Raw genomic sequence first — 24,464 nt, 5'->3', positions numbered from 1 at the left:
AAGCATAGAAAATTATCACACTTGCTATAATTCCCCATTAGCCCCCGAAACAAACGGAAGACTAATTAAAAAAATTGCAGTTGCCTTATATGGACTCGCGTTTTGTTCTGAAGCAAGAGTCCTACTGATGACACTATCGGGGGGACGTTGTAGGGAAAGGTAATGTTATGTTTAAAATTTTGAATAAATAATTATTTTGTACGTTCTTTAAAATTGTAGGGCACTGTCACAATTTAACACATCATAAAATTAAAAAAAATATAAATAAATTGTTTAGATTAAAATTATTGTCATTTTAGTCTATAATATGTACAATTTGTTATCATTATAATTCGTAAAGCTTATGATTTATTGTCATTATTAGTTTATATAATAGAGTCCTTGTCGACTTCTTTATGTTCTGGAGTCTTGTCCTAGTCAAATGAAGCACATGCTGTCAGCTGATGCCGATGGTGTTTCTCATACTAGGATGTAGTTTTTGCTTTTGGTTTCAAATTTCAATCTTCATTGTTGGTGTCTTTATTTCCCAATCATAAAAAAGTAGTTCATAATAAAGTTAACAACAAAAACTAATGTAATTAACATTTTTATTTGTCTCTTTTGAATGAGATAAATTGCTTCTTCAAGTACAATCATCTCAAAAGCTTTTTCATGCCTTTGATTAAGGGTCATCTCCCCCCACCCCAAAATTATTAAACACCAAAAAAGTACAATACTATTAAGAATTAAAGATATTAATACAACTACAAACATAATATCTTCTTCAACTTTTTCTTCATAATATTATAATCAAACTTTCATGATTGTGAAAATTTATTAGAAATGATCAATTTTAGATTTCACTATTAAATCAGAAAAAAATTATAAATAAAAAATAGGATACATCAAAATTAATAATTTTTAATTAAACAGAATTTGTTAAATAATGTTACTAGAATTTCTCATAGCCATAATTGTAAACATTTAGGGGCGTACGAATAATAGTACCAAATAATTCTGTTCAACCTACCCAGTAAAATTTTGTTCAACCTATTTATAATTCTACATACATGGAAACCTTCGAATATGTTTTGATTGGTTGTAGAGTATGGAATGAAGAAGGATGGAGTGGAAGGAAAAGGTGTTGGATTGTTTGATTTGTAAAAGTTGAAATGAAACATAATGGAAGATGATGATGGATTATGATCCATTTCATTTCATTATTTCAACTCAATTTTCCTTTCTCTAAATTTGAAGTGTACTCAATGGAACAATGTTTTTAGATGGTAAAATAACTATTTTTTTTTATGTATTTATCCTCATCAGTAGTCTTTTAAAGATAATATATTTAATATAAGAATAAAAAAGTTATAACCGAACGGACCCATAATGTAATATGTGAGGGACTAAATAGCAAATGTAATGAATTTTTACTTTAACCTATTAGAAATGCCACCAGGAAAGTACTGTATCGGCAGCCGCATTTGCATCCCTAGGAGCACGACAATAGTAATAATCGATTGTAGTTTATAAAGTTACACTCACTCGTCGTTTCACTTCGTTTCCGTGGAGCATTTTACTCTGCAGCAGCAGCCACCACCCATGGCGTCGTTTTCCGCCGCCGTCGCTCAGTTCTCCCGCGTTTCACCTTCTCACACTTCGCTCCACTCTCACTCTCACGGCACGCTCTTCCAATCTCAATGCCGCCCTTTCTTCCTCTCGCGCACTTCCCATTCACTCCGGTACGTTCCTTTCCACAACTAGGTTTCGCGAATCACTGTTGTTTCCTCGATCCTTTTCGCATTTGGTTTTGGATCAAATTACACCAATGCTTGTGTAGCTCCATGTCTCTGATTTTCTATCTTTGACCACACATACAACAGCTAGTTGCTTGCTATTGTGTTTTGCTTGAACACTTGGACGAGATGCGACTTTACTGTTTTTGATTCTTTTTTTGCTCTTAAAAGAAAGGAATAAGCAGAGAAGAGAGAGCAAGTATCAGATATGAAACCTGATGTTTGATTAATATGCTTATCAGTTGAATGGAGAATTTGAGAGTATATTCCCTCAGTTTGAATATTAAGACTATAATTGCAAATTAACGAAAGTTGTAAACATCGTATATTTGGCAGATATGTGCTAAATAATCTCTTAGATGATTGGTTGTTCTACAAGCAGTATATTCTGTACTTTTTTTTTTCCTTTTTGTATATTTATCCTTTGCAGAGATTAGAGTGTTTTCGGAATTTTGGCAGTTTAAATGATATTCTCCCCATGAGATTAATTGGATTTTTGTGTTTTGCTATATACTGATTCACGACGATACAATGGTTTCTGTCTCAGGAAGGGTCTTACTTTACCACGGGGAAGAGAGGCACCGAGTACATCTGTACGTGCTTCATTTACAGGTTACGACTTACTCTTATGGTTATGTTTTGAAATAGACGAATATAGTTTTTTTATTATCAGCAAATATTAGTTGTTAATTGTTAGTTTTTTGTTAGCGGAGAAAATTGAACCCACCCACGACCTTTCCCTCTCTCCCTTCTCCTTTTACCATCAAGTCAACCTTAGAACTCTAATAGACAAATACAGTAACTTATGTTTTTTTGTCCTTTCTATATTTGCTAGCAGATGTTTCATCGAATGTGTCCTTGGAGGAAAAACAACTACCCAAAGGAGAAACTTGGTCTGTTCACAAATTTGGTGGAACCTGTGTGGGAACCTCTCAGAGAATAAAAAATGTTGCGGACATAATTCTTAAGGATGATTCGGAGAGGAAATTGGTGGTTGTTTCTGCAATGTCAAAGGTGACAGATATGATGTATGACCTTATCCACAAGGCTCAATCACGCGATGAGTCTTATACAGCTGCATTAAATGCTGTTTTGGAGAAGCACAGTGCAACTGCACATGACATACTTGATGGAGATAATCTTGCTACTTTCTTGTCTAAATTGCATCATGATATTAGTAACCTTAAGGCGATGCTTCGTGCAATATACATAGGTTATAAGCTCGTCAACCCTCGCTTTCTCTTTGATACTCTGTTCCTTTTTTTTGGTACTAAAAACCTATTTAATTTATGTATTAATTTATTATTTTGTTTTCTCTTGTTCAGTTATATCTATTTCTTTTATAAATCCTCATTTGAACCTAGGATGTTATTTTCACGTCGTCCTTGTTTATTATAAGACATAAGTTGGCATTTATGGCTTTCACTTTCTGGTGTTGTTTTCACATTGTAATAGTATTGATGTTGATGTATATTGCATTATCTATTTCTTGGTTGCTATTTTGTAATATTGATCGTTGCTTATGTCTTGGACACCATTGTATGACAATAATAATAATAATAATAATATATGGTACTTTTTGGTCATTAATGTCACATGATCTGTAGTATACATGTAACTGATCGCATAACCGTAGTATACATGCAATTGGTTAGATGACCTGTAGCACACATGAAATTGGTCACATGACCTGTATTATGCATGTTTCTTCATGTCTCAAAAATCAAACAATTCCAGTCACTTCTCTTAATCTATGCTTAATCACCTTTTCCCATAATTTCATAGTATGATCTCTGTAAACACCTTTTCCACAATGAATGATATTTAGTTTTCCGTAAATGTTGTTGCTTAAAATGAATGAGTTAAGGAATTGCATTTTAAGCCTAACTAACACTCTTAATATCTTGCAGCTGGTCATGCAACAGAGTCCTTTACAGATTTTGTTGTGGGACATGGAGAATTATGGTCTGCTCAGATGTTGTCTCTAGTTATTAGGAAGGTATGCTGTTTTATTTAGAAAGATATGCTTTTTCCCCCTTTATCTGAATTTAGCTCATTGCATCATGCTTCTGTTCCGGTTCTACAGAATGGGACTGATTGCAAATGGATGGATACAAGGGATGTCCTTATCGTAAATCCTACTGGTTCTAATCAAGTTGATCCTGACTATTTGGAATCTGAGCAAAGACTTGAAAAATGGTACTCTTTGAATCCATGTAAGGTAATCATTGCCACTGGATTCATTGCAAGCACACCTCAAAACATTCCTACCACACTGAAGAGAGATGGAAGTGACTTCTCGGCAGCAATTATGGGTGCTCTATTTAAGGCTCGTCAGGTCACAATTTGGACAGATGTTGATGGTGTGTATAGTGCAGATCCTAGAAAAGGTTTGTTATGCTTCGTACTCTGTCTCTGAGTTAAACAATGAGTGGACTGGATCATGAGAATTGGTTTTTAGTAACCAGAGGGAGTTCTAGCTCTGACATATTGATGATTCTTTTGTGTTGTGTTTGACTGCCATAACATGATGTTTTGATTAAATATAAACAATAATATCTTATGCAGTTAGTGAGGCTGTGATTTTGAAGACACTGTCTTATCAAGAGGCTTGGGAAATGGTGAGTTAGATGCTGGAAAGCCTCAATGCTCCTTCTGCTTGTAAAATTAAGGAGATTAACTTGCAAATTGTCTGTTGTACAGTCTTATTTTGGTGCCAATGTCTTGCATCCCCGCACAATTATTCCTGTGATGCGATATGGCATACCCATTATGATAAGGAACATTTTCAACCTTTCTGCTCCTGGAACAAAGATCTGCCATCCTTCTGTTAATGATCATGAAGATAGCCAGAACCTGCAAAATTTTGTCAAAGGATTTGCAACCATAGACAACTTGGCACTTGTAAACGTCGAGGGGTGAGTCATGAATTGCAGTTGTGTTACATGATGAATAGTTGGCATTTTTTGCTGCACGAGGATTTCTATTTAATTTAAGGTTTTCTTTAACCAATATTAATTGTCCAAGTTGTAGATTCCAATAAATTTTTCTTTGATGCTTTTTTGCAGAACTGGAATGGCTGGTGTTCCAGGTACTGCCAGTGCTATTTTTGGTGCAGTAAAAGATGTTGGAGCTAATGTTATCATGATATCTCAGGTGCACTTATAACTTTTTTCAATTTTTCTAGTTGTCCACGCTGATATATAAGAAATGGCATTAATCATTAACAGTATTTATGTAGGCTAGTAGTGAGCATTCTGTATGCTTTGCTGTGCCCGAGAAAGAAGTAAAAGCTGTTGCTGAGGCATTGCAATCTAGATTTCGTCAAGCTTTGGATAATGGGCGTCTTTCTCAGGTGCTAAATCCAATTCTTCTAAAACCAAATGCATGTTTCTGTTCAATTGTTAAGACTTGACTCTCTTTAGTGATATCAGACTGAAGATTTATCATTCTACATTTTGTGGATTTGAAAACTGGATGAAATATTTGAGTGCCATGCATGGTTGTAAATTGCAGTTGCAGTTTCGTTGTGATTTTTTATGTTGCGGGCTGATGTGGCTGCTGCAATTGTGGTCACGATGTGGCTGTCATGAGTCAAAAAACTTTTATGTTGCGGCTGCAATTGTGGTTGCAGACCTCAATTCAAAACCATGGTGCCATGCTCTTAATTTTTTTAAGAGTATAAAGACTGAAGTGTTGTATTATCTTTTCTATACAATTTGTCTTCATTGTGAAAGTGTTTTAATTTTCCTCTTAATTTTAATTAATAATAAGTGCATATTAGGGTTAAAAGAAATATGCAAGCTACAGTCCACTTAATAATTATTATGATCTAGAACAGTGGAAGCAAACATTAGTGATGCAGATATCAACAGTTGGGACTAAGACTATTATTTCTTGCACTAGATTAATATAAAAATCAAGGATTACTATAAAATGTCAAGCACAAGGATCCATTGGGAACTTCTTTAAAGTTCCAAAGATGAAGTCATCCAATAACATTAAGGCTCGAGCCTTGAGTCTTCCTGGAACAATAGTGCATTATGCCTGTAGAAGTCATGGTTGAATTGTATTGAGTTATGTTTGCTCGCTTATCACAAAAATTTGGGTGTTACCTTTGAATTTGTTCACCAATTGTTGTATTTGATTCTTGAATGTAAGGATGTTCATGATATAATTCAATAAAATATTAACTAGGGATATGCTACTTTTTTGTTGAGGGCGAGCCCTGGTGCAGCGGTAAAGTTGTGCCTTGGTGACTTGTTGGTCATGGGTTCGAATCCGAAAACAGCCTCTTTGCATATGCAAGGGTAAGGCTGCGTACAACATCCCTCCCCCATACCTTCGCATAGCGAAGAGCCTCTGGGCAATGGGGTACGAAGTTTTATGCTACTTTTTTGTTCTGTGAATGTGGCAATAATGTATTTGATAATCAAAAGGAAATGCATAGTCTCTTCCTCATAAGATAGTTGGACGTGAAAGTTGTGTTAAATGGAGTGCTTCTTCCTCTTCTTTTTTTCCCATCAGTTTATGTGCTTATTTCTTTTGTTTGTTTATTATCATGAAGTAGAAACTTGAGAGCCGAATAATTTCATTTCTTCTGTTTAAATTAGTATGTGACTGAATGATGTTAAAATTTAAAGCTTGTTATTTTATTACCTTTTTTGGATTCTAAGTTATGAATCATCTCTCAGGTTGCAGTCATTCCAAATTGTAGCATTCTGGCTGCAGTTGGCCAGAAAATGGCAAGCACTCCTGGTGTTAGTGCCTCCCTTTTCAATGCATTGGCTAAGGTTAGGAAATTATGTTTAAGATATTGCTTAGGTTAGAGATTTTTGCGTATTTTGTATATTCTTTTGCTTGTTTTATGTTCAAACTTGTTTTCATAAACAGGCCAATATAAATGTCCGTGCTATAGCCCAAGGTTGTTCTGAGTACAATATTACTGTTGTTGTTAAGCGAGAGGATTGTATAAAGGCTTTACGAGCTGTCCATTCCAGATTTTATCTCTCAAGAACCACCATAGCAATGGGCATTATTGGACCTGGATTAATTGGGAGCACACTACTTGAGCAGCTAAGGGATCAGGTGCAGTTTCTGTAGACACTTTTTGTATGCCTGAATAATTATTTTGGTTTTACCTTTTTTATGTTTTGGTGTGTATTTTGCCTGTCATCATCCTTGGTGTGAAATTAACTATTTTTCTAATTTAAAATTCCTCTTCAAGGAAATAATGCCTATAATTGAAGAATAAAGTTTATTTTAATAACAGATAATTTTCTTTATGTTGAAGCTGCACCATTTGTAACTGTTTTACTGATTAAAATACATTTTCAAAAGAATTTATTTGTTTGTCAATGTAAGTAAAAAAGGTGCCACCACATTGGAAGTGTGACATTCTAGTGTAGTGTTTATATATACGACTTTGGGGTCTCCAACTACCATGACTACTTTTTGTTGTGTGGTTCTTCCAAGGTTCTTATCTAATTGATATCAGATATTTCCACTGTGTTTCTCAACTACAAATGAGCGGCATGGGTGGTGATGCTGGCATTGTAGTTTTTGCTTGGGACTAGTTAAAGGGTTAGTGCACAGCCTGCTCGTGTGGGCCCGTGGCTGCAACGCAAGATGGAATGTTAGGATCCAATTGCAAGGTATGAGACTTGAGTCTCACATTTGAAGTTTAGGATGTATAAGGTCCTTGGCTCTCCAAACTACAATGACTAGTTTTTGTGGTGTAGATCTCCCAAGGTTCTTATCATTATACAAGAAGATAGAGAAAATTCAGATGATTGCTTTCGAAACAAGTAATGGAAATAAAAATATAGGAGAAATTGTAAACTAGGACTTAAATAGTAAAACACAATTAATATTGGCTTAACTGAAGTTTAGTTAGTCTTAATAGCTGTAGACAGCTGAAGTTTCTATTGTAAGCTTGCAGGACAAGGTAACTCTATTATATAAAACTCATCTTCCATCAGATAGTAATAAGTGATTCATCAATCAATAACAGAAAACAGATTCAGCCTCTCTCTCTCTAGAATTCTAGTAAATATTTTATATGGGGTATTTACTTGTCTAACTTTAACATTGTTATGCATCTCCATTTCTGACTTTTTTGACTGGTAAATATTTCTTTATGATTTGATCCCTGGCAAGCATTTTACATTTCCGTGTTTAAATATGTTCCTGTTATGCTATAGTAGGGTAACTTCATTTTATCATGTTAACATACTGGAATTGAAATATGTGGCAAATTCACATGACAATTCTTTTAATGCAGGCCTCAACCCTAAAAGAAGAATTCAACATCGATTTGCGTGTAATGGGCATACTTGGTTCAAAGTCAATGCTTCTTAGTGATGTGTAAGTTGAATCACTCTGACTGAAATATCTCTTCGAATGATAATTAGGCTTTCTTGCTTGTATAACTATTAGAGCCCTTTTATGTGAGAAAGCAGACTTCATTTTACACTTCACTCTTTTTACCTTTTTGGAAAGCTTTATTGTTTATTATATATCATTTATGTATTGTTATTTGGATGAAAGAAGATTATATTTTTAAGTAAGCCATAGTAACGTGATTGGGTCTCCTAGATAGAATGGACTCAAAATGTAGGCAATACCTGATTGCTTTTGGGAGCCGTGTTTCTTGATATGGGTGATTTTTGGACTTCCTACTTTGGTTTGACAACTCTCTCTTGCTTACAATTTTGAAGTTCATCTGTTGGCAAGAGGAATTCATTGGTTAATACAGTGGTCATGAAGATACATCAACAAAATTCATCCTATGATTTGTTGGTTTTATGAGCTTGGTTATATGTGCATTATTGAAGTTGGTTTTTGTTCAATCATTATATAATATTATTTCTCCTTGCAGGGGCATTGACTTAGCTAGATGGAGAGAACTTCGAGAGGAAAGAGGAGAAGTGGCTAATATGGAAAAATTTGTTCAACATGTACATGGAAATCATTTTATACCAAACACGGCATTAGTGGACTGCACAGCTGACTCTGTCATTGCTGGCTATTACTATGATTGGTTGCGCAAAGGAATACATGTAGTTACTCCTAACAAGAAGGCAAATTCAGGACCACTTGATCAGGTAAAGTAATCCATACTGTTCTTTTGATGGATAACATGTTCGTGTTTGTTGACTTATCTCGTATTATCAATGCTGTAGGATTTTGATACTACAAACCTGTTTTTTTCTGCAAGTACTCGGTTGAAAATGGAAATTCCAAGACATTAATTTGGATTGATTTATTTTCTAATTTTTTATTTGTTTTGTTTTTTTATAAATTAAAGAATAATTCATTTAAAGGAAAGGAGAATACACATCATCACATTATCAATATTAGGGAGTTTGGATAGTCAGCTTTTACTCTTATTTCTATCATTTACTTCATACCACCATCCACTGGCAGCTGTCTATTTTTTTTTCTCTTTTCTTTTTTAAAATCAAAATATCATCTTTTGAATTTCTCTGTCTGTTTTGCAGCTATCATATTTGCTAGTACTAGAGTAACTGTAATTTTTTTTTTATCAGCAAGAGTAACTGTAACTGTAATTTTATCGTCCAGCAGTTATACAGCTGTCACTAACCTGTAGTTAGCTGAGTCAGACTCAGCGTGGTATTCAGTTAGGCTAAATTTCAAAGTGATCGGCTGGTTATTGAAGCGCAAGCTAAAGTTCACTATACAAGACTATGGAACCAATAAAATTAATGACTCAATGCATCATTTCAGTTTTAAACAATTTTCTCACTCTTTTCTCTGTTACTCTCTCTCTAAACCGAGGTTCACTGAACTCTGTTGACTAGTGGCACAATTGTTCTAACAGGATCTCATGCTGAGGAATGAGGAATTCAAATAATTAATCTGAGAATAAAAAGGAATGATTTATAAGTATAAGCTTGTCACTTGATGTCAACCAGTCTGCTACTTGTTCTCTTGTCATCTTCCATTATATTTAGCAATTTGGAAATTTATTGCTTTTACACCAAGTGATGTTTCATAGTTTAGTTATTAACATCTACGATCAAACTTTATGGTTAGCATAAACTGGAACGCTGAACAACAGTAGGTGTTGGCTTTGGGTTCATGCTTTCTGATAGAACAAGTACTTTGAAGACATGTTTTAATAATATTTTTCATAATTTTGAAACTGTTTTATTTAAGCTTCAGCAGTTGTTGCTTGCTAGTACTCATGCTATGTTGGTTACTCTCTAGTCTACTTACTACTAATGTTGGAGCTTTTTCCCATCTATGCTCTCTATATCCAGTATTTGAAGTTAAGAGCTCTTCAAAGGCAATCCTATACACATTACTTCTATGAAGCAACTGTCGGAGCTGGTCTTCCAATTGTTAGCACTTTACGTGGCCTCCTTGAAACTGGAGACAAAATATTACAAATCGAAGGCATCTTTAGGTTTGCTTTGATGTGTTATTTCTCTTTTTTGTCTTAATTTGTGTTTTGACACTGTCAATTCTCAGATCTTGCGTTCAGTCTCATTTGTCCACCCTCTAGCAATTTTCCCATTCTAAAGACAAAATAATTAGAATGTTATTTTGAGGATTATTAATGATTATATAGGGATTATTCATTAATCTCAACCATTCACCATGAGCATTGCCTCTGACTCTGCAGTGGGACTTTGAGTTACATATTTAATAACTTTAAAGATGGCCGGGCTTTTAGTGAGGTAGTTTCTGAAGCAAAGGAAGCAGGTTATACTGAGCCAGATCCAAGAGATGATCTGTCTGGAACAGATGTTGCCAGAAAGGTAGAATTTATAATATGGTATATGTTTACCAAATTTTATTGTCAAATGTTAATAAAGTTCCTTTATGCTGCATACATATTTTGAATTTCAATTTCGTTTAGGATTTATGAGTAGGCTGTAATTTAAATGATCTAAAAGACTATATCCAAATTAAATATTTAGATGTTTGAGATTGATTTGATCAAACATTTTGAAGCTTGAATTTGGTTTCAGGCTAGAATTTAAATTTGATCTACATCTACCTATCCGGTTATCGAGTATTTTGATTCATGCTCAAATTTGATATTTTTAATGGTTGGGATGCTGAAAGCATTTTAATTATTTAAAAACACAAATCAAAAGTTGATAATATTATTAATATTTCTCTTTTGTGCCTATACACAATTGAAATATTATTAATATTATCAATAGTCCTCTTTGGTGCCAATACACAATTTGTGTTGAGCAAATGTCCTAATTTTAAATTTAAAATGTAGAAATAAATAAATATATTGGTAAGTATTTTTTATTTATTTATTGTGAAATACATATGCAGTTGACCCCACTTAGTAGGAAAATGTTTGGTTGTTGTTGTAACTAATTGGAAGGCTTGCTTGTTTCTGCAACTAATTGGAACGTGTAGGCTAATCACAATGTCAATCTTCGTTCATGTTATCATATTCATGCTTCATGTAATCTGGTTTATATTTGACATCCTGAAGCTGCTTTGCCTCTACAGGTTATAATTCTTGCTAGGGAGTCGGGTTTAAAGCTAGAACTGTCTAATATTCCAGTTGAAAGCCTTGTGCCAGAACCACTACGAGTAAGAACCAACTTCCATTGATTATGCAGTTTTTAGTTTTAGTATGCAGTATTTTGATTGACATAGATGTTTTGATGATTCTGTGCAGGCTTGTGCATCAGCTCAGGAGTTTATGCAAGAGCTACCAAAATTTGATCAGGAGTTCACAAAGAAACAAGAAGATGCTGAGAATGCTGGGGAAGTGAGTGAACTCTATCTAATAAAATAGTTCTACCAACTGCTTCATACATGCATAATTCATGCATAGAATATCTTAGGGTTTGTTTTGTTTCCATACAAATTAAAAAAACTGCTACTTTATTTTCATATGTACATGTAATGTTGAAAAGGGGGCATTTTATAATTTTTAGTGAAAACAGAAAAGGAAAATAAAAAAATTCCTTACAAATTAGGCACCCTTAGTTTGTTATATATTTATTTTAATTCTGCATAGTGCATGACACAAACATATAGCGTACTTATTTTGAGACGCAGCAGGTGGGCTAGGAATTTTCTGATTAGACTGATGACATACCAAAACATCAAAGTTTTGCATATCAAATCTTCAGTTGGTTATTATATATTTCAAGTTACCTAAATTTCCATATAAACCTTGATTTCAAGTAAAAGTATGACAATTGATTTATGTTGGGTTTGCCTTGTGGTCTCCTGTTTGTGTCCTGGACTATATAAACGTATATTTTTCATGATGACGTCTCATATATGTATATTATCATGTCCATTAAATACGTATATTTTTCATGTCTTCCACACAACTCTGAGATTGTTATATTTGCACTCTGAAGGTCTTGAGATACGTTGGAGTGGTGGACGTGACTAATAAAAAAGGAGTGGTAGAGCTGCGAAGATACAAGAAGGATCATCCCTTTGCGCAATTGTCTGGGTCAGATAACATTATTGCATTTACAACACGAAGGTATAAGGATCAGCCTCTGATAGTTCGTGGGCCAGGAGCTGGTGCTCAAGTCACCGCTGGTGGAATATTTAGTGATATTTTACGACTTGCCTCATATCTTGGTGCTCCATCGTAAGTGTCATTCTGCAAGCATAATTTTCTGCATGTATGGTTTTGCATCCTCTGCTCCACGACACGCATTATCTGAAGCGACGAAGAATTGCTTTTATGTCCAAAACGTGAATTTTGATCGAAATGAATGATGTCGATGGATATCCGAACACATGCAAATTTGTACCATCTATTTATTTATCTTGATTTTCTTCGTAGGTTATTTGCTTCTTATAACGTTGTCGTAATGTAAGCTTGTTTCTCTTATCTTTTGTCTGGAAGAATAATAAGGGAATGGAACAGAACTCCATTAACCTTGATTGTGAGTTACATTGTAAAGGAACGGAAGTAAACAGAATTTATTATAATTTTTAACTTCGCTAACTGTCTTTTTAATAATTCGTATGTTGTTACTGCCTTACGTATCTAAAGTAAAAAAGAAAAAGAAGAACAAAGACTGATGATGTTGTGCAAATTTATCTATTGTTGAGTATCGTACCCTCCTTTTGCACGTAGATGCTTGCACTTGCAATGTAAAAACAAAAGAGTAATTTAATTATTAGAATATTTTAAAATAATTTCTAAAATAAAATTTACTAACTGTATTGTCTCTATAAATCTAAATTCTATTGCTAGTCATTAATAATTAATACTAAACTGAAAATATACACAAGTTTGATATATTTTGTGCTTGGTTATTTAGATTAAGTGCAAATCATGTAAAGACCATTTTTATTCATGGAAGTTGAACCACTTTTTATTCTTGTACTTCCATCTGTATTTTAAAAAGAAAAAATATTAACACAACAGTCTTTGATATTCTTGTTTCATATATTCTTTTTTTATCGAGCATAATTGATTTAAGTCTTGTTAAATATGTGGGTTTCTTTCTTCATTTAATGAGATTCGTTCCAAAATTAGTATAATTCATATAAATTTCAACTAAACAAAGTTGAAAAGAATATTGAAAAATGCAGTACAATACTTTCTCCTTTGAAAATAATAGATTAAGTTATTGTTAGTTGCAATCAAGAAACGTTTTTAATCTTAAAAATGAACAGTATATTTCATTAGTAATTAATTTTCTTTCCTCAAGCAGTAAAAAAGAAAAAAAAAAGTTTTCTTTCCTCAGTAAAAAAAAGAAAAAGAAAAAGTTTTCTTTCCTCAAAGAATATACGCTGCATGTTCTCACCAAAGAATATGCTATGTTTAGTATGACTCCAAACAAGAACTTACATAGTTTGTTGACCAATCAAGCTCATTTCTTCATATAAAATCCGCTTATTATTCATTCAAACAGTATGGTCCTCACAGCTATTGGGGTCCTCACAAAATACTTGCCATCTGTCCATGTTAGGCTCCCAAATTTGTAATCTCCATGAAATTTTTGAGTTGACAGAAAACTGACACTAAAGTTAAGGATTCGTACATCTGAATTGAAACTCAAAGTTTGAGGTTCAACTCTAACTTTTATGCCATGTGGAACTTTCACTAGAGCTTTGTAGACTGCAGTAATATTTCCCACGTTTGTCACTGTTCTCATTACTGTTGCAGCCCTCTTCAGGTTTGGCACTGATATGGAAGGAAGGTTGAGGTTCAGTGCTTGGTGATTTCCTTTCTTACAACTTGTGGTGGTCTTAGTCACTTTGCTAATGGATGCACTACTGTGATCCATGGAACATAGGAATTGGACATAATCCTCAGTGGTGATATCATATATGAGTCCTGGATCCATTGCTTTGTTGGGGTCCACGTGTCCACCTCCAATATCAAAAGGGTCTGATGCTTTGTGTGTGGAACCCTCTTCAGATACAAGGCTTCCATCAGTTCCGGTTTGAGATGCTACATTTTTAATTGCAACAATTAGTTACTATGGATACTGATTATTATTTATAACTATTAATAAAGACAATTATCCCATTTCATTTCGTGTACACATTTATTATTCCTAATTTAACCTTCAACTACTTTTAAAATCACCCACAATCACAAATAATTACTGTCTAATAGCCCAAGGCACCGAGTGAGAAAATTGCCGGTGAGAAAATTCTAAGCATAGAAAATAAGAAAATGAGAGGTTGTGTAATCTCAAGAAAGTTGTCTGATTTGGATCCTGTCCATGTAAAATAATTTATATTTAATAATAAATAGAAATACAGCTTAAAAAATTTTGAACAGTTGGATAAGGATTGCAGGGTGCTGCAGAGAATCTGGTCCCTATTTGGACCGCCCTCAAAAGAGAAAAAAAAAAAGTACATGAGTATGACAATTTTGAAATTTACGGTTACAGTTTTGCATGATCTGTAAATGGATCGGCCACAACCTACACTCCAAATGAATTGTTTTCATTTTCAACCAAAAAATTCAGAGGATAAATATTTCATTCTCTTTCTCTTTTCATCTTGTACATCTCAAAATGGCACATGAATAACATAATTCTTTGTTATTTTCATGCACTACATTTTCCTTGAAATTGGATTCCTTAGAATCACATAGCGAATGCAAAAAGGAGAATCTATGCCGTTTTTTTCCCACGTTAAAAAGTTAATAAAATACTATAAGCTTATAAAATTTGAGCCATTGGAATGAATGCAGAGGCTGCAATCATATAAGCCATGCTTGCCTATCACAGTTTATGACTATGGTAGTAAATTACAATATGCATCAAACTTTTTTTTATTTTATTAATGCATCAATCAATACGCATCAAACTTTTATGTAACTTACGTAACATCAATCAATACCACTTCTTTGTTTTCTACTTTCTATTTATCAGAGTAGCACAAGTAATAATAATAGTAGTATATGTACAAAAAATAAAGAGTTGCACAAGTAATATAGTTGCTTTGGAAATAGCTCTTCTTGATGAAGAATAACACCTTTCTGAGCTCCACTTTTTCTTTACCTTTATCAATTTTCACCATGTCATTTTCGCATAGTTTGGCTCATGCGGAATATTTCCTTCCAATAATGGAATGGGTAATTTACAGCTGGATACAACATTTTCCAATCCAACTAGTTACTCATAGTATCCTGCCATCTCTCACATTTTCTCCAAACCAGTTTACACTTTCTGTTACTAACAAAAAGTTCTTGCAACAAATTCTCTAATGTTAGTAATGTATAATAACTTGGTAAGGATGCTCTTCATGGAAAGTACAACTTCAACAAAGTGTTTTTTGGAAAGACTAGGAGAGTTTATAAACTAGTTTGATCAAATATCACTAGCTTATATGATGTCATTTGGTTCAATTAAAACTAAAGATTATAATTATAATATATTATTTATCATGAATTTTTTTTACAGTTGTATTAAAAACTAAAGATTAAAATTATAATATACTGTATTATTTATCATGAATTTTTTTTTATCTCTAAAGTTTTATAATATCGCGAATTTTGTTTCTTCGATTTTTTTTCTCAAATTTTGCTCTTCCGCAAATTGTTTCACGAATTGATCGATATTTATTATCTTATATTTTATTTGTATTTATGCAAAATTTATTTGTGATCAATATTTAAATTTATTTTCTCCTTCCTTATCTTATTATCTTATTTATGATGATTTATTTTGGGCGTTTCACCCCTTTTTCGTTTAAAAAAAGTAATAGCAATTTAAATGTAAGCCTTTCTCCCTTTTGTAAAAAAAAAAAGTTATTAAATGTATTAATGGCACATTTATGACTTACTGACATCTTCCTCTCTCCTCTCTGCTTCATCCAATCAGTATTTTTTTATGAAACAAAGTACTACTGTAAATTTGTTATGGATTCGTTATATTTTAATATAAAAAAATTGAATAATTCTAATCCCTTCATCCTCCTCTTATTAAATAAAGAAAGTATTTGAATGTTTTTAAAGTTTTTAAAACATTAAATATTTTTATTTTTATTTAATATTTTCCATTAAGTATTAGAAAGATTTTCAAGGCATTTGTATTTTAAAACTTGTTCCTACAATTGCAGTGCTGGAAAAAAATGTCTTTTAAAAATTACTTTCCTACTCTTGTTTTGGATCCTAAATATTTTCATAAATAAAGCAATTTTTTACCTCATAAACATGCAATTGACAGATGCTGATATTTTATGAACACTTTTTTAAAAAAAAATCTATTTTTGAATTTTAACAAATATTTTTTCTTTTTATTTTATTTTTAAAATATAACAAAGCTAAAAATTATATTGAAAACAAGTTTTGAAATTAAAAAATAATTTCAAACAAGACCTTACTCCACTTCATTTTTCTTTCTCCTCTTAATTTTACCATACAGAGGTTTACTTCAACAAAGATGAAAGAGATGTTTCGAGCTAAGATATTAGTAAATGCTCACTTCCTATTTCAATTTAAAACAATTAAACACTCAAGAAATATTGTTTAGCTTTGTCATATGCCAGGAAAGAAATATGTTATTTGCAAAAGTAAACTGAAAAGTTAAAAAGTTGGCTCAAATAGTTAAAAAATTAGTTAGTAATTATAATCAAAAGTTGAAAGTGAATATTTAAAAACTTTTGAGTTTTATTAAATTATAAGTGTTCATTGAAAATATTTGTTGAATTAATTAGAAAAGATAAAATGATATAAGTAACATTTAAAAAATGTAATAAATAAATTGAATAAATATTTTAAGATATAAAGAGAATAAAATTAAAAGGTTAAAAATTAAAAATTAGTGTTTAAAAAATGTTATTTTAAATAATATTTAAAAAAAAATACTAAAAGATACTAGAGAAACATTAAAAATTACTTAAAAAAATTAAAATAGTCAAATAAATCTTTTAATTAATAAAAAAATTTAATTAAAATAACTTACTAAACATAACTATAGGAGAACAAAATGATAGCTTTCTCCTAACAAAACAAAATCATATCAACTATTAAAAAAATATTTATCAAATCTATACAATTTCACTGTATTTAATTTTTTTTAGAGTAATTTATGTTTCTTTAACTTCAGTTTCATTGTCTTAAAAATTCAGTCATTCATAAATGTGATATTCTTCACACGAAACGTAAAACATATTGTTTTACAAATTACAACAATTCATTTATAAATAACGCGACATATAAGAGCTATGCAATTCGAGAATCGAAGCTTGTATTTACATTTTCTGAAATGGCTGGTTCAGCCATCAAGATTCTTAGCATAGTTTTGCTCCTTGTCCTCATTTCTCAAGAAGTCAAGATACTGGTTTCTTCTATTGTATGAAACATAAAATTTGTATAAATTATTGTTTGTAATTTTTCCTTCTATCATCATGTCAGCTATAGCCAATGTTCCTTGAAAGATCTCTCCGTAGATCAATTTCCAACAAAAAATAAAGTGCAAGGAAAGCAAGCATGGAATGTAACTATCATCAATAAGTGTTCATGTGTTCAAAAGAATGTGATATTAAATTGTAAAAGTTTTTAATCTGTTAAACCCGTAAAATCTTCACTTTTAAAGATCTCACACAATATTTATCTTGTTAATGGTGGTCAAGTCATTTATGGATTTCCTGTCAAATTTAGATATGCTTGCGACCGATCATTTCCATTCAATCCCATTTTCTCTTAGATTTTTTGTTCTTAAATATAGAGCCAAGAAGTTTTCTCTTACAAATCTTGATGCCATTTACCATAGCTTGATTTGTAGGCATTATAAATGCAGAATGAAACATCGATTCTTGGTATGTTGAATTTGTTTTGTCAATTCCTTTTTGTCATTTTTTTTCCTACTTCCAATACAATAACTTGCGTTGATAGCTTTAGTTTGAAATCAATAATAAGGCCTCTCAAACGAAAAATAAACTAAGCTCATTAGAGTGTGTATGATGTATAGTTGTTTATTATAATTTTGTGGATCTTATAATTTCGTATAGATTTAAGCATTTTAAACAAAAATTTATTTAAATAATAATATTGTTAAAGCGCGCATTTAAATTAATTTTATAAATTTTATTATACATAAAAATGTTATTTATGGTATAATATTATTAAACAATTGTTTGTATAAGCAACAATGTTTATATAAATAACTTCACTTCATATTCATATGAAAAAAAAAAACTTAAAGTGTGTTTGGATAGAGAATTTTAATCGAGGAAAGTACGTATAACTAATACACCAATCATATCTTCTTTTTTTTCATTCATTTTTATCACCCTCATAATTTATTTATTTTTTATCTAAACACAAAATTTTGAAAATAAAAGAATTTCAATTGAAGTATTTAAAATTTTTAGAATTTAAAATTTCTCAGAATTTTAAATTCTCCCATCAAAACACATGACTTTATTTAAAATTAAATAACTCATATGAGCATTCGCATCGAAAATGCTCTCGATCAAATAATGGAATTATTGCTTCTAAAAAGAAAAAAGAAGGAAAAAACAAGTGAATCATTGAAAATATATAATTTATGGTCATTAGTAAAAAAATTAATGACTTCTAAATCAAAATTTGAACAACTCTAAAAATTATTGCCTGGAAAATGAATATGGCATCTGCAATATAAGCTCTAGCCAGCAACAACGTGTCGTTCACGTTTAAGAGCTTTGTTCTATTCACTCTCTAGATGTAGTTATTGTATGGCTCTTGCTTGTGTCTGGCAGAGATGAAGCAGCTGAAATTTTTACCCACCATCGTATTATTCCTTGATTGATATCATTAGCGGTCGTTAATAGTATACCAATTAACTTATGCTATGATAACAATACACTAAGCGGTGATATTAAAAGAGTCAAACTCTATTTTATATGGTGAAACAGGGAGCATAGTCCATCCAATAATATCTTCCTGAGTGAGCCATCTTGTTACCTACTAAGTACTAATTGCAATTGAAATTTGGAGGATCCATCGATCCTCCACTGACCCTAAGCACATGACATTCCACACTTTTTATGTAACCTGATGTTCACGTTCTTATAAAAAACCAGCAGGCACAATAAATTAAAAGGTAACCAACTAATCTAACAATTGGAATTTTCCTACTTACGAATTCTTTTTCTGGTCAATTCTCTTTCATATAATTGAATCTCTATTATCATTGCCAATTCAATTATTTTCAACTGCTCAATCTGCCCTATATTTTTGGCAATAGGTATAAAACGCATCTAGAATGTGGTGGGCAACTTAACATGGATACGGCATACGTAACCACAATAAAGAAAACATGAATCAGTACCCATAACCATTAGCATGTGCTTTGTTGCGAAAGTTATATATCCATCTGCTGAGCTTTGAATCCCCATATGTGCGGTCACGTATTGTATAGGCTCATCGTGTGAAATTAAAATCATCCCATCACCAACCCAAATTTTAAGATTATGTATCCATTTTCAAAAAATTAAATTTATTCAGAACTTTGAATCACCACAATGTATTTATGTATTTTTAAAAAAATTCTTTTTATTCAGTATATTTCCATATCTCTTTCTATCGCCACCAATTAGATGATTGTTCAAGTGGTGCTTCCTCCCCGAAAGGTAAGGTAAGGATAAAAGGCTTGATTTTAGTTCCAAAATGGAGGTATAAAAACTTATCTAGACTTTACCAAACATGTTAAGGATTTAAATATTGGAACTACTAGTATTTACATAAAGTGTGTTTCAAAGTGTGTTTCAAAGTTTCCTAACTACACATCATAAATTCCGTTTCAATTGCTTAAAAAAATTTGTAGATTTCGTTTCGTATATCCAACAAAGTGTGTTTCAAAGTTTCCTAACTACACATCATAAATTCCGGGCAGGTGGTCTCATTATTCATTTGAACAGCGAACATATTGCTCCATTTATTTGTAAGGTGTCGAGTGGAAATGATTTATACACACACTAGACCTTATAGGTGGATGGAGAGTTGACACAGATGCATAACGGGCACAGAAGAAAGTTTATGGCACATGCGATAAATATACTTCTGATTCAAAAAGGGATAAAAAAGAATATAATACAATTAATAAATGTATAGTCCTTCCCTTCCCAAAAATAAAATAAAATAATCATCCTCACGATCAGGTACACCGACCAATAACCATCCTTTAAAACCCATCCATCGTCTTAAAGAATCAATAAAGAACGCCAAACTAAAAGATCCAGGTTTAGTTCAGATGAGGAGATTTTAAGAACACCATAAAAATGACATTTTGAACAATAATAAATAATTACAAAGAAATTGGCGATGCTAATAGATCAAAACAGCTTTACAACCTCTGGTTTTCTTGGGTATTCTCAACTACACCTTCCACTATCATATGGACTAAGATGCCCTTGGATAGTTGTCTCGTTTATCAATTCGGTTAACGGCAATCCATTGAATCAAAGGAGTCTGCAAACCCTGCAGGTTTAGAGGAGATGCTTGATTGGGTTTGTGAGATGGAAATGTCATTAAATATTGAGGAAGTGCCTTCGTTGGCTTGCCACCTTCGTAGAGCTTGAGGAAGGCTCATATGAAGGTCACCGCCAGAGCCGTCTTCCTCTTCTTCATCATGGCTAGTAGGTTTCCATTGCTCCACAAGAGGAACCAAGACGTTCACTGCATGACCCATATCCGGCCTTTGGTATGGTTCGCGAGCAGTGCAATGGCCTGCCAGCTCGGCCACTGTATATATGCTTCCCATGGTTTCCTCATCTGGATTGAGAATTTGATCAATTGCCTTTGGAATGTTTTCCTTGTTAATTAGTACCCTACGGAACCATGTCACCAAGTGAGACCTTTCATCTGGCACAGTATCATCCAATGCCTTTCTACCGGTGATAAGTTCCATCAGAACTACTCCAAATGCATAAACATCCACTTTGGTTGTCACTCTTCCAGTAGCTGGTAAGAAACAGAGTAACATTAAATATAATCAAACAAATAGACTAGCACTAATCAAATGCCATCTAATCACATTCAATGCAACATTTTAGGAAGTTTTATGCTTGCAAAAGTCTTGATGCTAAATGGATAAAAACAACACCGATCAAAATAACAGTTTTAACAAAAGATGTTTCAATGCACCGATCCAACAAGGAAATGGGATAGAATGATAAATTCCACAACAGTGATTAGTTGCGACAGAGAACTACCACCTAAGCCCATGACAATATACAGCAATCAAAGATTTAATGCAACCAGAGTATTCATCACATCGTAAAGGATAATTGAGAGTCAGACTCTGGTAAACTGTCTAAAAATGGCTCGACATATCTTTTGAGGCATCAACCACCAAGAACTATGCAGCAAAACCCCCACCCAACTCAACAAAACACGTGAAAAGAGCAAAATATAACATTGCAAAGAAATAGCCACAAAGAATTTTGAAGTAGCCATGTATCTAGGAATTGAGTATCAATTATTTTCCCTTCAACTCTTTCTACTTTTTTTTTGTATGTGAGCGATTACTCTGGTGAACTACTTAAATTTGCTGAACACCGAAGCATGATATTGAAGTAATAACCAACAGCTATAACCACCAAATACGAGCATATAAAATATGAACTTCAAAATTAAGGCACAATTGTACAAAACTAAAATCAAAGGCTTTCTGTACCTGCATACTCAGGTGCAAGATATCCAAATGTTCCAGCCAACCGTGTCTCAACAGAATACTTCCCATCTGGTGCATTTTTAACCAACCCAAAATCAGCAACCTTTGCTCTCATGTCATCGCCTAGTAGTATGTTTGAGGGTTTTAAGTCTCTATGAATGAAGCTTTGCTGAGCTAAACTGTGCAAGTATTCCACCCCCCGCGCTACATCCAAAGCTATTACTACCCTTTGCTTCCAAGTCAAAGGAGCATACCCATGCTCCTGCCACTCAAACAGGTGCTGTGTTAATGTACCTTGAGGCATATACTCATACACCAAAAGCCTTTCATTGCCATTGATGCAATACCCTAGAAGAGCAACCAAATGTCTATGCCTAACTTTACTAAGAAGTGCAATCTCTGCTTCGAACTCTTTCTGACCTTTGTTCCCCATTGCAACAGATTCCATCCTCTTAACAGCAATTTTTGTTCCATCATGCAACTCCCCCTTATAAACTACTCCAAACCCTCCCCTGCCTAAAATGTTCTCCTCGCTGAAATTATTCGTCACTTGTCGAAGAACTTGGATAGAAAATGTTGGACCATCTAAAGCATGAAGGTCACTGCGATCACCACTGCTCTGGCTTTGCAACTCAACTGGAACACCACCATATCCATTAGAAACATGGACAGCATCAAGTTTAAAGCCTCCTTTCCCATTTTCATGACCTTTAACCCTACTGAACTTCCCCTGCAGCTTGTTGACAAAACACTTCCAAGACACAAACAACACCACTGCAATAAAAAACAACACAATAACAACTATACCAGCAATCCAACCTGGCGACACCGAAGAATTACCCTTTGAGGATTCACCACCACTTCCACCGGTCGAAGACCCAGAAGGAGTAGTTCCACTTGGTCCACCTCCAGGACTAAGGGGTTTCCCAAGCAAAGCATTTCCCGCAGTCACCAACTTCACCTTTGGTGGGAACTTAGGAACCAATCCAGAGAGGTTGTTGTCAGACACATCAAGAGTCTGAAGCTGAGGCAAAGTGATCAAACTATCAGGTATAGAACCGATCAAATTATTGCCATTGAGAAACAAAGTCCTCAAGTCAGTCAAATTGGCAAATGCAGGGGAGATGGTACCCTGCAAACCCTGTTTCTCGAAATTGACAGTAATAATCTTTCCGGCAGCACACACAACATAGTTCCAACCATCACACGGATCATTCCCCTTCCACGACTCTGCCAACCGAATCGGATACCCGAATGCCTCGGCAATCTGCAGCAAAACCATCACCCTGGGATCACAATTCCCAGGAGTATCAAGACAAAAACTATTAATCCCATCGAGAGTAACATTCACACCTTTCCCAAACACGGGCACAGGCCCCTGAAGCTCATTATTATCCAGAGAAACTTTCTTCAAACTAGGAAGACTTGTCAATGAAGCGGGAACCACACCAGTTAACTGGTTATCCCTGAGCTGCAAGTCAGACAAAGCCGTGCATTGCGATAAATCCGGTATGGAACCGGTGAACTGGTTCTTATTGAGCCAGGACTGGTTTAATGCAGACATGTTGGAGAGGACGAGGAGGGTACCGGACAAGCCGGCGGCCTGGTTGTTGAGCCAGAGCGTTTCGAGATTGTTGGCGGCGGAGAAAGAGGAGGGTAAATTGCCGGTGAGGTTGTTGTAAGAGAGGCGAAGGTGTTGAAGGGAAGGGAATTTGTCGAAAATGTCCGGCAAGGGACCGGTGAGGGATACGGTGGCGAGGTCGAGGTCGATTAGGTTAGAGGAGGAAGTGAGGTCGGTGGGGAAGGACCAGGGTTGGAGAGCAGGGTTGGAGCCGAGGCTGAGGGTTTGGAGGGAGGTTAGGGAGGCGAAGGCGGTGGGGGACACGGAGGAGAAGTTGTTGCGGTTTAAGTAGACGGTTTGGAGGAAAGAAAGGGTGGAGAGAGAAGGGAGGGTGCCGGTGAGGGAATTGTCTTGGAGGGAGAGAGTGCGGAGTTGAGAGAGGGAATTGAGATCCGAGGGGAGTGTTCCGGTGAGGGACTGCGAAGCGAGGCTTATGCTGGTCACGTGGCTGGATGAATCGCATTGGATACCCTTCCATTGGCAGAATGGGGTTGTTTCAGACCAGCCCGAGGGCGGTGGAGTGAGGGATTTGAGAAAATTCGACATCACCGCGGCGTCATCGGCGGTTACTAGGGGGATCGTGAGGAGAAGGAAGAGAGAAAGTAGGGTTTTGGGGAGAGACATTAGGGTTGGGAGAAGTGTTTGTGAGAGAGAGAGAGAGAGGTGTTGAACTTGGGTTGGTGGGGAGTGTTATGGAGAAGAGAGGGAAGAAGGTTTGTAGAAGACAGTAGTAGCAAAGCTGTAGTAAAAGAACGGAACACGAAGAGATGGATGAGGCAGTGTTTTTTGTTTTTGCTGAGAAGACGCTGTCGTGTCATACTTTGAAATCTACTTTAACCTATAAAAAATCAAATAATTACATGGGCTAAACACAAAACAGCCTGCGTGCTAGCCAAGTTTTGGTTACTGACTTTATTAGATTGGTTTACAGTGGCGTATGATAAAATAAAAACTCAAATATATTTTTTT

At 34.1% G+C, this 24,464-nt stretch overlaps 2 protein-coding genes across 3 annotated transcripts; one reads left to right on the top strand and one right to left on the bottom strand.

Moving 5' to 3' along the window:
- The first annotated feature begins 1,440 nt into the window (after positions 1 to 1,440).
- Positions 1,441 to 12,768, top strand: LOC114421642 (bifunctional aspartokinase/homoserine dehydrogenase 1, chloroplastic-like). Of its 2 annotated transcripts, none has more exons than XM_028387686.1 (18): positions 1,441 to 1,721; positions 2,311 to 2,387; positions 2,614 to 2,988; positions 3,686 to 3,774; positions 3,862 to 4,165; positions 4,344 to 4,396; positions 4,479 to 4,693; positions 4,844 to 4,931; positions 5,017 to 5,130; positions 6,470 to 6,568; positions 6,669 to 6,863; positions 8,059 to 8,141; positions 8,656 to 8,881; positions 10,061 to 10,206; positions 10,426 to 10,561; positions 11,280 to 11,363; positions 11,452 to 11,544; positions 12,149 to 12,768. In XM_028387686.1, exons 1-18 carry the CDS (start codon positions 1,582 to 1,584, stop codon positions 12,392 to 12,394), a joined length of 2,763 nt encoding a protein of 920 aa, XP_028243487.1. In that variant the 5' UTR covers positions 1,441 to 1,581; the 3' UTR covers positions 12,395 to 12,768. The 2 variants fall into 2 exon arrangements, with proteins under 2 accessions (XP_028243487.1, XP_028243488.1); XM_028387687.1 differs by having other exon boundaries at positions 1,442 to 1,721; positions 2,323 to 2,387.
- A 7,467-nt stretch (positions 12,769 to 20,235) lies between these two features.
- On the bottom strand, positions 20,236 to 24,319 carry LOC114421641 (receptor-like kinase TMK4). Its single transcript, XM_028387685.1, has 2 exons — positions 21,878 to 24,319; positions 20,236 to 21,162 (listed from the first exon to the last, which is right to left on the bottom strand). Exons 1-2 carry the CDS (start codon positions 24,117 to 24,119, stop codon positions 20,642 to 20,644), a joined length of 2,763 nt encoding a protein of 920 aa, XP_028243486.1. The 5' UTR covers positions 24,120 to 24,319; the 3' UTR covers positions 20,236 to 20,641.
- Positions 24,320 to 24,464: the final 145 nt, after the last annotated feature.

Source organism: Glycine soja, chromosome 8, assembly GCF_004193775.1.
Source record: "Glycine soja cultivar W05 chromosome 8, ASM419377v2, whole genome shotgun sequence".
In the NCBI taxonomy this organism is placed as follows: domain Eukaryota; kingdom Viridiplantae; phylum Streptophyta; class Magnoliopsida; order Fabales; family Fabaceae; genus Glycine; species Glycine soja.
This window is presented reverse-complemented; position numbering and strand designations above follow the sequence as displayed.

Excerpts from the sequence above, each read along its gene's own strand:
- LOC114421642 (XM_028387686.1), top strand. The coding sequence starts at position 1,582 with ATGGCGTCGTTTTCCGCCGCCGTCGCTCAGTTCTCCCGCGTTTCACCT. Across the intron at positions 2,388-2,613 it reads TGTACGTGCTTCATTTACAG|ATGTTTCATCGAATGTGTCC; the intron begins GTTACGACTTAC and ends ATTTGCTAGCAG. Across the intron at positions 8,142-8,655 it reads TCAATGCTTCTTAGTGATGT|GGGCATTGACTTAGCTAGAT; the intron begins GTAAGTTGAATC and ends TTCTCCTTGCAG.
- LOC114421641 (XM_028387685.1), bottom strand. The coding sequence starts at position 24,119 with ATGTCTCTCCCCAAAACCCTACTTTCTCTCTTCCTTCTCCTCACGATC. Across the intron at positions 21,163-21,877 it reads TCTTGCACCTGAGTATGCAG|CTACTGGAAGAGTGACAACC; the intron begins GTACAGAAAGCC and ends GTTTCTTACCAG.